The sequence below is a fragment of the Chiloscyllium plagiosum genome, chromosome 15 (assembly GCF_004010195.1).
Source record: "Chiloscyllium plagiosum isolate BGI_BamShark_2017 chromosome 15, ASM401019v2, whole genome shotgun sequence".
NCBI classification, from domain to species: Eukaryota; Metazoa; Chordata; class Chondrichthyes; order Orectolobiformes; family Hemiscylliidae; genus Chiloscyllium; species Chiloscyllium plagiosum.
Genome location: NC_057724.1, coordinates 12,403,331 through 12,417,096, shown reverse-complemented (window position 1 = coordinate 12,417,096; position 13,766 = coordinate 12,403,331). Strand labels below are relative to the sequence as shown.

Sequence of the window (13,766 nt, the reverse complement as noted above, 5' to 3'; positions counted from 1 at the left end):
AGGCTGGGGCTGTTTTCCCTAGAGCACCGGAGACTGAGGGATGACCTTATAGAGGTTTACAAAATTATGGGGAGCATGGATAGGGTAAGTAGGCAAAGTCTTTTCCCTGAGGTCGGGGAGTCCAGAACTAGAGGGCATAGGTTTAGGGTTTGAGGGGAAAAATATAAAAGAGACCTAATAGGCAACTTTTTCACACAGAGGATGGTACTGGTATGGAATGAGTTGCCAGAGGGAGTGGTGGAGGTTGGTACAGTTGCAACATTTGAGGCAATTAGATAGGTATATGAATAGGAAGGGTTTGGAGGGATATGGGCCGGCTGCTGGCAGGTGGGACAAGATTGGGTTGGGATATCTGGTCGGCATGGATGGGTTGGACCGAAGGTTCTGTTTCCATGCTGTACACCTCTATGACTTGATCAAGTCCTGTGGATTTTTCCACCTTTATGCATTTCAAGGCATCCAGCACTTCCTCCTCTGTAATATGGACATTTTTCAGCTCCTACATTCCTTATTACAACTTGTTGATTGGGTTAGATATGTACACTTGCCATCTGCAGTTAACTTATGGGGAGTTAGATCTTTCCAGATGCTCAGTTGTGTTACTAGAGGGCTGCTGCCCAATTTAGCATAATGGTTATCATTGGTGCTGATAATTCTTCCTTTGGAAGCAAACTGTTGAACATTTGCTTTTGAACTTGGGTGAGGTCATCATCTGGTAACAAAATCAAATCTGGTTTGTCAGTTGATTGACAGTTTGGGGCTGCTTTGCTGACTGCACAACTTCAGCTAAAGATTTGTCAGCCCATTCTTGTGCTCAGTATCTGCTTTTTCTCATAAACCTTGTTGATTTTTGTCTTCAGACCTATGTTCAGTGAAGGTTGTCACTGGTGGAGAACATTTTCACCAGTCATAGAGTCAGACCTACACAGCACAGAAACAGATCCTTCAGTCCAACCAGTTCATGCCAAACATAATCCCAAACTTCTGTGAGGCCTGTATTATGGACCAGACCAAGCCCCCTCAAAATATGTTAAGATGATAGCCTGGACCCTAACTTATTTTCAAGGCAAGTGCCAGATGTTGTATTCTGGGTGCAAATTGATTGGTCAAACTACCAGGCTTGAAGCAAAATACAACAAAAGAGAAAAAAAAAAAATTGGCTTAGCTGTAACTCTTTCAAAAGACTTAACAAAATATTAGACATAGTAGCTATTACTAATTAACTCTTACAATATAGTAGCATCTCATAAACACACCCTTGGCAAAAGTAAATTCAGTAAAATATATTGTCTCCCATCCAATTCTCCAGTCCAGGAAGAAAAGCATCAAGAGAAAACTCTGTGTTGGGGAGAGAGAGAGAGAGGAGTAGGCAGAGGTGTAGGCAGAGGTGTACTGCAACTTCAAAACCCAGCAACTGCTACTATTGAAAAACTGAAACTAGAAATCTTGCTTTTGTGGGAGCTTGCTCATCTCTTTCAGGCTGCTTCTATTGTTTCAACTTGAAACACAAACCCAAGGTCTCAAAAGCTGTTTAAGTTATGGGCTTTCAATCGACAGCTCTGTACCTCTGACTTAAAACCTCTCTTCAAAACAAAACACAGCAAAATGCACCTTTCTAAAGCCCGAGTATCAACACAGCTGCCTTCAGTTCAGTGATGGTTAAGTGTTTTAACTGATTGTCAATTATTTTAATTTCACCTACTTTTAAGTGCAGCTCTCCCCCTAGCAGTAACCTCTCATTCCTGCATTCCACTGCAGCCCAGTAGTGGCAAGCAGTAGGAGGAGGGTGTGGAGCCATGGATTCTGTAGGGAGGGGTTAGTGGAGAGTGGGAGAAGACAGGATGGGTAACTCTGGTGCTCCTAAACTGCAAGCACAGGTCAAACAAAGCCACCTTCGATGATAGCTTTCCATAGAACAGTGATTGTACTAGAATAGTCAGTGGTTTGGTGCAGCAATCTTGGGATGTCCTGAGGATCTGAGACAGCCAGTTATAATTCGCTGCAAGTTTTTTTTGAGGGTAAGAAAACTCCCCAGAATTTATGGAATTGTTGTGACCCTCAATCTAGCTGTGAACCTCTCAGCGTTTATAACTGCTCTGGACACAAAATCAGGGCTAATTTGATACAGTGCTGTTTGTGTTGTTGGTTACACATTGATTGCTTTGTGAATGTTTCCTTGTTTCAAAAAAAGCACATTCCAGGGGATGTGCTGTGAACATTGCAGAAAATGGGAATGAGAAAAAGTCAGGAGAACTCTCAATGATTACATGATGGATTGATAGGGAGTGAGCTGCATTGACGTTATCTTAAAGTAGAGAGGAAGGCAAATTTGAAACATGCTGGTGCCTGAATTAATGTTAAGGTTTGACTGTTGCCTATGCCTCCACTTTCAGGAATGCAGAACTCTTGTTAATTCATGACCACATTTTGGATCATTCTCTGATAAACATGCAACACTAGTATGTTTATATAGAACTGGAATGCATCTTTAGAATGATAACTGACAAAGGAGGAGCACTATATATATATATTTAGTCTATAATTTTACAATGTGCCTGATTTTGTACTAGCATCTCAAGTATAGGAAACACCTTTCATAGGTTCCTGCATTGAGTAATCATTGTATTGGTTTCATTTCTAGATTAAGAAGCAGCAACAGGAGGTATTGGACTACCTACAGGCAAACAAAATTGAGTTTGAAAGATGTGACATTGCAATCAGTGATGAAAGCAAAATGTTTATGAGGGAGAATGTTCCAGAGAACTGCCGACCTGTAGGTGGAAACCCACTTCCACCTCAGATCTTCAATAATGACCATTACTGTGGGGTAAGGCAAACTTTCACAAAGAATATTGCTCAATTGCTAACGTGAACTTATTCTTGAAAATGAAGTACAGTAAGTCAGTCAAGTAAAGTTATGTGCAAAGCTTTTAATAGACTTAGCAGTGAATGTTGATGATATAAATGGGTGAACGACATGATGCACATCACTGTATATTAGTAGTCTGCCTTGTTAGGATTCCAATAAATGTCCTGCACTGCTTTAAAACTGCTCTCCTCCCTTTTCCTCACTGGTGGCCACTTTGCTCCTGTCATCCAGAACTTACACCTCATTCTTTCCAAATTATTACCAGCCTATATACTTCCAACAACCTTCTCTTGGTCATACAATATAACCCCAATGTTGTCCACTCTCCTCCCATACAATGTCCACTCTTTAACTGAAGCCTTTTGAGGTGTTGCCCTGAGTATGTGAACAATGTATTTGATCTGCAGCTTGCTGTGTGCTATTCTCTTTGACCACTCTTTGAATGGCATCATGAACCTTCTTGCATCAGGTTAAAATGACTGTAGAGGAATATATGAACACACTCTGGCTTTCATCCACTAATGGTGCCAAGAGTAATCTCTAACTGATGACATCCCTCTTCCCTGTTAACTTTGAGTTATAATGTCACCTTACTTGTTGAAATTGCTCAAATAACATCAAATTGTAAAAGCTTATTACATTTATTTCTTTTAACAACACATTTACACCAGAAATCAATGCTTTGGAATTAATGTGTTTCCGATTAGCAAAGGGCTCTTGCATTGCTGAAAAAGGTGTCAGTGTGTATTGATCAGTGGCTGGTGATTCTAATCTTGGCAGGTTCTGGTAATGAACATGCAAAGTTATTTGTTCGGTTTATGCACATTTGATGAAGAATCTTTTATTACGCTTCCTCACCACTGACACTAAATGACCGAAATAGTCTTGGAGGCTGAATTAAACAGCTGTTGAATTAAAAATGAAACTAATTAGTTACTGGGAGAATTGGGAGATATAATAATATGAATATTTGTTAGAGCAGCTGAGTGGATCCAAAGTGAATAAACCTGTGGGATTTTGACCATGCAATGAAGGCTGACGTCTTCAAAATAAACCTTTGCCTAATGTGTTTGAAATGTAGCACTGATTTTCAACTTTGAAGGTTACTGAGAATGTGTTTAGAATTCATTAGTGCAGGCAGTAACCATTTATCAAAGTGGAGTTCAGTGACATAGCATGAGCTTAATATGGTTTGAAACTAATTCCCAAGACTTTTTATGGGGATTTTGCTTTTTTGGAGACAAGAAGTTTGCAAACTCCTGTGCTGGGCCATCTGACAATGTTGATAGGTTCAAGATTAGAGTAGTGCTGGAAAAACACAGCAGGTCAGGCAGCATCTGAGGAGCAGGAAAATTGACGTTTTGGGCAAAAGCCTAATGTTTCTTGATGAGGGGCTTTGGCCCGAAACATTGATTTTTTTTTTTTTCCCTGCTCCTCGGATGCTGCTTGACCTGCTGTGCTTTTCCAGCACTACTCTAATCTTGACTCTGATAGCATCTGCAGTCCTCACTTTTGCCCAATATTGATAGTTTTCCCTGAAAGTATCAACACACTCAGTCTTATATTCCATATAGACCTGAATCAAATCTTGACACACTTTTCTAAGCTTCTCATTTACTGAGATGCATCTACTCCAAACGTTATAGACTGCTCCTATTTGTAGAATTTAAGTGAATCCCCTGATAGTATCCCCTACCTGCATACAATTAAACACAATTGGGTGGCAGTGGTTAGCACTGCTGCCTCATAGCATGAGAGACCTGGGTCAATTCCTGCCTCGGGCAACTGTCTGTGTGGAGTTTGCACATTCTCCCCGTGTCTGCGTGGGTTTCCTCCGTGTGCTCTGGTTTCCTCCCACAGGCCAAAATGTACAGGTTAGGTGAATTGGCCATGCTAAATTGCCCGTAGTGTTAGGTGAAGGGTAAATGTAGAGGAATGGGTCTGGGTGGGTTGCTCTTCAAAGGGTCGGTATGGACTTGTTGGGCCGAGGGGGCCTGTTTCCACACTAAGTAATCTAATGAACATATTCCCCTTCATTTAAATAAAATTAAGTTTTTTTTTTGTACAAGCAAAATTTTAAAATAGGTTAAATCACGCACAGGATATTCTGTAAATAGCACTCTATCATTGGACGCTTCTCATCTAGGGCCATGAATAATTTCTTCATAACTGCATTTTTTTTCACAATCTGACAGTTATGACTTGCATCCACATATTTAACTTTAGACATTTCCTTTCCCTCCAAATTGTGACATGAGGTTTTATCTGGACCACTTTTACAGAAGACAAATTCATCGAACTGTAAACTGTCATTGCTTATTTAATGACTCATTTCAGCAACTTTTCATGGAATTACAATCTTTTTTTGGTGATTACAAAATACTGTCATCACTAACCTTAAAGCAAGTAATTCCTTTTATATTCCTCAATGTGTTTTGAGAAGATTTGAAGCTCAGGTTGCGGTTCGGGGTGTAGGTTTGCTCGCTGAGTTAGAAGGTTCATTTCCAGATATTTCGTCACCCAAAGAAACCCAAACATATAAATAGAAAGCAGGAATTATCAGCAGTGCTTCGCCCGGAGACCCAGTAGGGAGATGAACCTTGCAGCTTAGCGAGCAAACCTACATCCATATTCCTCAATCTTGCATCAATCCTCAAAATTAATGAATCAAGATCATATTTTATTCAATGTGTCCCACATACTATCAAAGCACAGTTACTGTTCAGTGCTGCACAGTTAAAGGAGTCTGTGGCTATCACATTCATTGCAGGACTACATTACCTTGTGATCGGTATAAGTTTGGGTTTCTTCATCATTTTCATTCTCCTCTTCCTCCGAATTCTCATGCACAGGTCATTTAGAGGACCACATCTCTCAACTTAAGGCTTGGTGATACTTTTGAGTACCAATCCATTTAATTGACAACTTAATTTAAATGAATCTTTCATACTAACTTATAAAGTTGATGATCCGGATTCATTGGAACCATTTAAATAACTTCAGGATTTCAAAGTTACACATTTGTTGTGGTTCTGTTCGCCGAGCTGGGAATTTGTTGCAGACGTTTTGTCCCCTGTCTAGGGGACATCCTCAGTGCTTGGGAGCCTCCTGTGAAGCACTTCTGTGATCTTTCCTCCGGCATTTGTAGTAGTTTGAATCTGCCGCTTCAGGTTGTCAGTTCCATTTGTCCACTGCAGTGGCCGGTATTTTGGGTCCAGGTCGATGTGCTTGTTGATTGAGTCTGTGGATGAGTGCCATGCCTCTAGGAATTCCCTGGCTGTTCTGTTTGGCTTGTCATATAATAGTAGTGTTGTCTCAGTCAAACTCATAGACAGGGGACAAAACGTCTGCAACACAAATTCCCAGCTCAGCAAACAGAACCACAACAATGAGCACCCGAGCTACAAATCTTCGCACAATCTTTGACACATTTGTGTTGTCCACTAGAAATATTGAAATGTGATGAGGATGTTAAGAGATTACAGGGTGACCTGGACAAGTTAGGTGAGTGGGCAGATGCATGGCAGATGCAGTTTAATGTGGATAAATGTATGGTTATCCACTTTGGTAGCAAGAACAGGAAGGCAGACTACTACCTCAATGGAATCAATTTAGGTAAAGGGGCAGTACAAAGAGATCTGGGTGTTCTTGTACACCAATCAATGAAGGCAAGCATGCAGGTACAGCAGATAGTGAAGAAGGCTAATAGCATGCTGGCATTCATAACAAGAGGGATTGAATATGGAAGCAAAGAGGTTCTTCTGCAGCTGTACAGGCCCCTGGTGAGACCACACCTGGAGTACTGTGTGCAGCTCTGGTCACCAAATTTGAGAAAAGACATTCTGGCTATTGAGGGAGTGCAGCATAGGTTCACTCTCAAAGATAGTGGAATCAAGGGTTATGGAGATAAGGCAAGAACAGGATACTGATTAGGAATGATCAGCCATGATTATATTGAATGGCGGTGCAGGCTCGAAGGGCTGAATGGCCACACTCTGGATTCATTTAAGAAAGAGTTGGATAGAGCTCTCAAAGATAGTGGAATCAAGGGTTATGGAGATAAGGCAGGAACAGGATACTGATTAGGAATGATCAGCCATGATTATGTTGAATGGCGGTGCAGGCTCAGAGGGCAGAATGGCCTACTCCTGCACCTATTGTCTATTGATGCATTCCTTACATTCCTGTAAACATCCATAGATCCATGGAGATTCTTTGGAATAATTTTAAGCTCCAGGGATCAGTAGAATGGTTGTTTCATTCCAGAGTCTTGTTGGAATCATTAACCCATTCCCAAGGATGTTGTCCAAATATAGGTGCTGAGTTTGACATTTAATTGTTCCTAATGGCAATGTGGTTCTGACAAAGTGCATAAGGGTGTTTCTTAAGTGTTGCCATTGGAATTTTTGCTGTTTTTTGACCTGTGCTCATTATATGGGGGGCTTGGGTGTAGAGTACTTAAATTTGACAATGATGCAAAACTCAGGTTGTGAAAAGCGAAGGTGATAGTAGCAGACTTCAAGAAGATGCTGACAGGCTGGTGAAATGGCCAGGCACGTGGCAGATGAAAGTTTACTGAGAAGATGGTTTTTCCGTTTCAAAATGTTAGATCCATAAATGGCTGCATAAACAGGTGCAGTGTGTGCAAAATTAGGAAAGTTGTACTAAAGCTTTACAAATGACTGGTTAGGCTCCAGCAAGAATATTGTTTGATACAAGCTTAAATTTAAGAAAAATAAGAAAGATGCAAGGGGGGATTCACTAGAACGGTGCTAGGGATGAAAAAGTTCAATAATGCAGAAACTAGAGAAACTGAGGCTATTCTCCTTTGATCGAAGGGGCGAAGAGAAGACGCAAAAGAAGTTTACAATTATGACTAGTTTTGAAAGAATAAATAAAGAGAGATTTCTTCCAGTGATGAAGCATGTCTGATTCCAGTTGGTGACAGCTAAACATTTGTTGGTACAAAGATGAACATAGTACAGTGTATAGACAGTAATTTCCAATTTCAAACAGATCATAAATCACTCGTGAGCTTACTGAACAGGAGAGGTTTGTTACCTTGTTTTGCTTGTTTAGTTTCTCTGGTGTGTTAGCTTCCAGCCCCCATGACTGCTCACGCATGCTAAGGTGATACCTCCTTGGCTTCTCTTCCTGCTTTACTTTCAAGAGGTTTACCTGATCAGTGTCTGGAATGAGCAGGTTGTTTTATGAGGAAAGCCTGGACAGACTACACCTGTACTGTCTGGAGTTTAGAATAGTCAGAGGCAGCTGAATTAAGACTAAAAAGATCGTGAAGTGATTTGACCAAGTGGTGTGGGAAGTATGTTTTCTCTTGAAATTGGCAGGTACAATGCTTTTGGCATCACGGAGACTTAGCTACAAGGGTATCAGAGTTGGGAGTGTGTTGCTGGAAAAGCACAGCAGGTCAGGCAGCAACCGAAGTGCAGGAAAATCGACATTTTGGGTCGGAGCCCTTCATAATTTCCAGTAATGCACTCTCAACTCTGATCTCCAGCATCGGTAGTCCTCACTGTCTCCTACAAGGATATCAGAGCTGGCAGGGCTTATGCCCAAAATGTCGATTCTCCTGTTCCTTGGATGCTGCCTGACCTGCTGTGCTTTTCCAGCAACACATTTTCAGCTCTGGCAACTAAATATCCAAGGATTTGTTTCCTATCGTGAGGACGGGCAGTTGAATAGAGGGGGTGGGGCTGCCTTGTTTGTAAGAAATGAAATTAAATCGATAGTAAGAAATGATATAGTGTTGGAAGGTGTAGAATCTGTGTGGGCAGAGTTGAGGACTCTCAAAGGATAAAGATCCTGTAGGGAGTTACACGCAGTAGTCAGGATGTGGAGTAGTCAATAAATTAGGAGGTAGAAAAGGCATGTAAGAAAGACACCATTATAATAAGCATGGGGGTCTTCAATAGGCAGGTGAATGGGGAGTATCATGTTGGCAGCGAATTTTAAAAAAAAAGGAATTTATAAAATGTCCACGGCATGGTTTCTGTTTTTGGAGCAAATTGTGTTAGAGCACATCAGGGAGCAGGCAATTCTGGATTTGGTGGTGTGTAATCAGGCAGACTTGATTAAGGAGCTTAAGGTGAAGGAGCCCCTCGGGGGCCAGTGACTGTAATATGATGGAATTCACCCTGTAATTTGAGAGGGAGAAGCTGGAATCAGATGTAACAGAATTATCATTGAGTAAAATTAACTACAAAGACTTGAAGGAGGAGCTGGCTAGATTTGATTGGAAGGGGAGCCTTGCAGGGAAAATAGTGGAGTAACAAAGGCAGGAATTTCTCAAGGTTATTCGGGAGGCACAGCAGAAATTCATCCCAAGGAAGAAGAAACACACTGAGAGGATGAGTCAACCATGCCTGACAACGGAAGTGAGGGACAGCAAAAAGAAGAAAAGTTTACAATGTGGTGAAGATTATTGGAAAACCAAGCCTTTAAGAACCAGCTGAGGACAACTATAAAAGTAACAAAAGGGCAGAAGATGAAATATGAGAATATGCTAGGTAGTAATATTAAAGAAGATTGGAAGAGTTGTTGTAGATATATTAAAGGTAAGAGAGAAGCAAGACTGGACACTAGACCACTTGAAAATGAGGCTGGAGAAGTCATAGTTGGGAGCAAAGAAATAACAGAGGAACTGAATAGGTACTTTGCATCAGTGTTCACTGGTGAAAGCTTCGAGGAGAAAGTGAGGTCTGCAGATGCTGGAGATCAAAGTTGAAACTTTATTGCTGGAACAGCACAGCAGGTCAGGCAGCATCCAGGGAACAGGAGATTCGACGTTTCGGGCACAGGCCCTTCTTCAGGAATGAGCCAATTCCTGAAGAAGGGCCTGTGCCCGAAACGTCGAATCTCCTGTTCCCTGGATGCTGCCTGACCTGCTGTGCTGTTCCAGCAATAAAGTTTCAACTTCACTGGTGAAAGGCACCATTAGCATGCCAGAACCTCAAGAGTCAAGGGGCAGAAGTGGGTGTAGTGGCCATCACTGAGGAAAAGCTGCTGGGGAAGCTGGAAGGTGGATAATTCAGCCAGACCAGATGGACCACACCTCAGGGTTCTGAAGGAGATAGCTGTAGAGGCATTGGTGGTGATCTTTCAGGAATCACTGCAGTCAGGGACGGTGCCAGAGGAAAATGGCTAATTTAACCCCCTGTTTAAGATGGGAAGGAGGCTGAAAACAGGACACTATTGGCTGGTTAGCCTGACCTCCATTGTTTGTAAGATTTGAGAGTCCATTGTTAAGGATGAGATTGAGGAGGACTTGGAAATGCATGGTAACATAGGGTTAAGTCAGCACAGCTTCATCAAGGGGTGTCACGCGTGATAAACCAGTGAGAGTTCTTTGAGGAGGTAATGAGAAAGTTAGACAAAGGAGAGCCAGTGGACCTGATCATTTTGGATTTTGAGAAGACCTTTGACAAAGTACCACACAGAAGCCTGCTAAAATTAATGGTGTTTGGGGCAAGATACTGGCATGGATAGAGGATTGGCTGATTGGGAATAAAGGTTTTTTTTCCTAGAAGACAGCTGGTGACTAGTGGAGTTCCGCAGGGGTCAGAACCGGACCACAACTGTTCACATTAGATTAGATTACTTAGTGTGGAAACAGGCCCTTCAGCCCAACTAGTCCACACCGACCCTCCGAAGAGCAAGCCACCCAGACCAATTCCCCTATATTTACCCCTTCACCAAACACTATGGGCAATTTAGCATGGCCAATTCACCTAACCTGCACATTTTTGGACTGTGGGAGGAAACTGGAGCACCCGGAGGAAACCCATGCAGACACTGGGAGAATGTGTAGAGTTTGCACAGACAGTTGCCTGAGGCAGGAATTGAACCCAGGTCTCTGGCGTGTGAGGCAGCAGTGCTAACCACTGTGCCACAGTGCCGCCCACACAATCTGGATGAATGAACTGAAGACATTGTTGCTAAGTTTGTAAATGACATAAAGATAGGTGGAGGGACAGGCAGTGTTGAGGAGCACAGGCTAGAAAAATGGTAAAGAAGTGGCAGATGGCATACAATGTGAGAAAATATGAGGTTATACACTTCGGTAGGAAGAACAGAGGCAAATACTATTTTTTGCACAGGGAAAGACTTCATAAATCTGAAGCAGAAAGAGAGTGCTAATTGAGGATTCTCTTAAAGTTAACATGCAGGTTCAGTTGGTAGTTAGAAAGGCAAATGCAGTGTTGGCATTCATTTCGAGAGGACTGGAATACAAGGGCAGAGATGTAGTGCTGAAGCTGTATAAGTCTCTGGTCAGCGCATATTTACAATATTGTGAGTAGTTTTGGGCTCTGTACCTCAGGAAGGATGTACTTGGAGCATGTCCAGAAGAGGTTTACAAGAATGATCCCAGGAATAGAGTTGTCGTATAAGGACTAATTGAAGGCTCTGGGACTATGTTCACTGGAGTTTACAGAATGCTGAGAGGCCTGGATAGAGTGGACATGGAGGAGATCTTTCCACTAGTAAGAGAGACTAGGACCCAAGGACACTGCCTCAGAGTGAAGGGATGATCCTTTAGAACTGAGATGAGGAGGAATTTCTTCAGCCATAGGGTGGTGAATCTGTGGAACTCATTGCCATAAAAGGCTGTGAAAGCCAAGTCAGTAAGTGTATTTAAAACAGAGGTTCTTGATTGGTAAGGGGGTCAATGGCTATGGGGAGATGACAGGAGAATGGAGTTGAGAAACATATCAGCCATGATTGAATAGTGGAACGGACTCAATGGATCAGATACCCTAACTTTTCTCTTATCTTATGGTCTCTCTTGGAAGAGTATTGAACTGGAAGTCATAGTTTAAAGATAAGGGGGTCATGCATTTAAAATCAAGATGAGAAGTTTTTTTTTCTCTCGGAGGGTTGTGAGTCTTTATTCCTTTCCTGAAAAGGCAGTGGGTGAAGAATCTTTCAATATTTTTCAGGCAGAAGTAGATAGATTTTTGGTAACCAAGGGGGATGAAAGATTTTCAGTAGTGTGCAGGAATAGACAGTTGGGGTAAAAATCAGATCAGATCAGAACTGACTGAAGGGTGGAGTAGGCTAGAGGGCCAAGTTGTTCCCTACTCATGTGTCAAAACCCTTCTTTATGCCCTGAAATGCCCATCATCTGATTCAATATGAACAGTCATTTTTGTCCACACCAGCTCTGATTAGCTCAGTTTTATATTGGCAATTTCTAACGAAATGTAAAAATGTTTTGGTTTTTCCTGTCCATTTCTGAACTGCATCAAGAATCACATCAGGACATTTATTGCTGATCTGTTACAGATAATAGTAAATGCTGATGCTGCTAATCTTAATTTATCCTTTCCTGCATAATGTAATTATCCTTTCTTTACATATGAATAAATAAATCAGTGAAATAATTATTAGTAACTTAATTTAATTATGATGACCTTATTCAATATTTTAAGGAAAATACAACTCCTATCACATCAGATGACGTTAATTTTACACTTGTTATTTGCAAGAAATGCAGATTCTCCAATATAAATTTCCTTGTATGCCTTTACTATGTCATTTTACATTTCACACTTTCTTTTGAATCGCACTGTTCATCCAGAAATTACTGAAAGATAAAAGAGAAAGTCAGTAACCAGATTGAAGGGAATGGTTTCTATTTTTGGGGTATTTATAGAAATATCTGCGGGACTTGGAGAGAAAGAACATGCGACTGGAACAATGTAGACAATGCTCTCAAAGAGCTAACACCGGTATAATGGGCCTAATGCCCTCTGTGCATTGTGTCATTCTATAATTCTATCTTCTCTGTTTAGAACTTTGAAGCATTTTTCGATGCCAGAGAGAACAATGCCGTCTATGCATTTCTAGGCCTGACAGCTCCACCTGGATCAAAGGTTAGAATAAAAATAAACCAAGACTTTTCATTAATTCTGTTTATGGATGTGGGTAATTGTGCTTGGGCTCCAATTCACAATGTGGAAATTACATTCATGAAAGCATTTTAATATTGTCAAACAATTTTCACTGAAACATTAACTAAACATATTAGAAACAGAAATTTCATATGAATCTATCTGTACAAATATTAACCTAACCAACGTTATTAACAGTACTTCCAGCGTTGAGATTTGGAGTATATGCCGTCTACAAGATGCACTACATAAACTTGTGAAGGCTTCTCTGACAACACTTTCCAAAACCCAGACTTTCTACTATCTAGAAGGACAGGGACAGCAGATGGCTGACTATTGTAGCATTTACAAGTTCCCCTCCAAATCACGCCCCATCCTAACTTACTGAAACCATACTGCTGTCATTGGGTAAAAGTCTTTGAATTCTCTCCCTAATGGGTGTTCATCAGATGAACGGCAGCAGTTTAAGGAAGCAGCTCTCCAGTACCTTCTCAAGGGCAACTAGGGATGTGACAGTGTTAAACACATCCCAAGATCAAATGATAAAACACATTAAGTTCCTTTCAGATGCAAGAGTGTACAAGCTTGTACAGTGCACTGTTACGTAGTATGTGTAAACACTGAAGTTAAAGGCACCAATTTACCATTATATTGTGTTGAAAGATGTTTTTTTTTAAGTGGGCTTCACAAACCAATTAAACAAAGCTAACATATATTGTGCTTTTCCAAATGTCCCATTTTTGCTGTGATACCGGTGTTGAAGCTCCACTTCAGATGAGTCAAGTCTTCCACAGAAATAGTAGAGGAGATTTTTCAATAATGTTGACATCTTAAGTGTAATGCCATGGTTCATTTATTCAGTACTATTGTCCAAATTTGTTTACCCTGGAATTCATGATGCAAGTGCACTCTCAAATTATGGGCCCTGGCTTCTGCAATCCTCTTATTGATCAGATTTATGATTTTTATTGCTCTCATTTGTAGTG

At 41.1% G+C, this 13,766-nt stretch overlaps 1 protein-coding gene across 2 annotated transcripts in view; it reads left to right on the top strand.

The window, feature by feature from the left end:
• The window catches only part of sh3bgrl (SH3 domain binding glutamate-rich protein like), an 82,618-nt gene that overhangs the window by 48,822 nt on the left and 20,030 nt on the right, over positions 1–13,766 (top strand). For both annotated transcript variants that reach the window (XM_043704427.1, XM_043704428.1), the window contains exons 2-3: positions 2,642–2,827; positions 12,682–12,762. In XM_043704427.1, the coding sequence (XP_043560362.1) occupies positions 2,642–2,827; positions 12,682–12,762 (267 nt within the window). The remainder of the gene's footprint in view (positions 1–2,641; positions 2,828–12,681; positions 12,763–13,766) is intronic.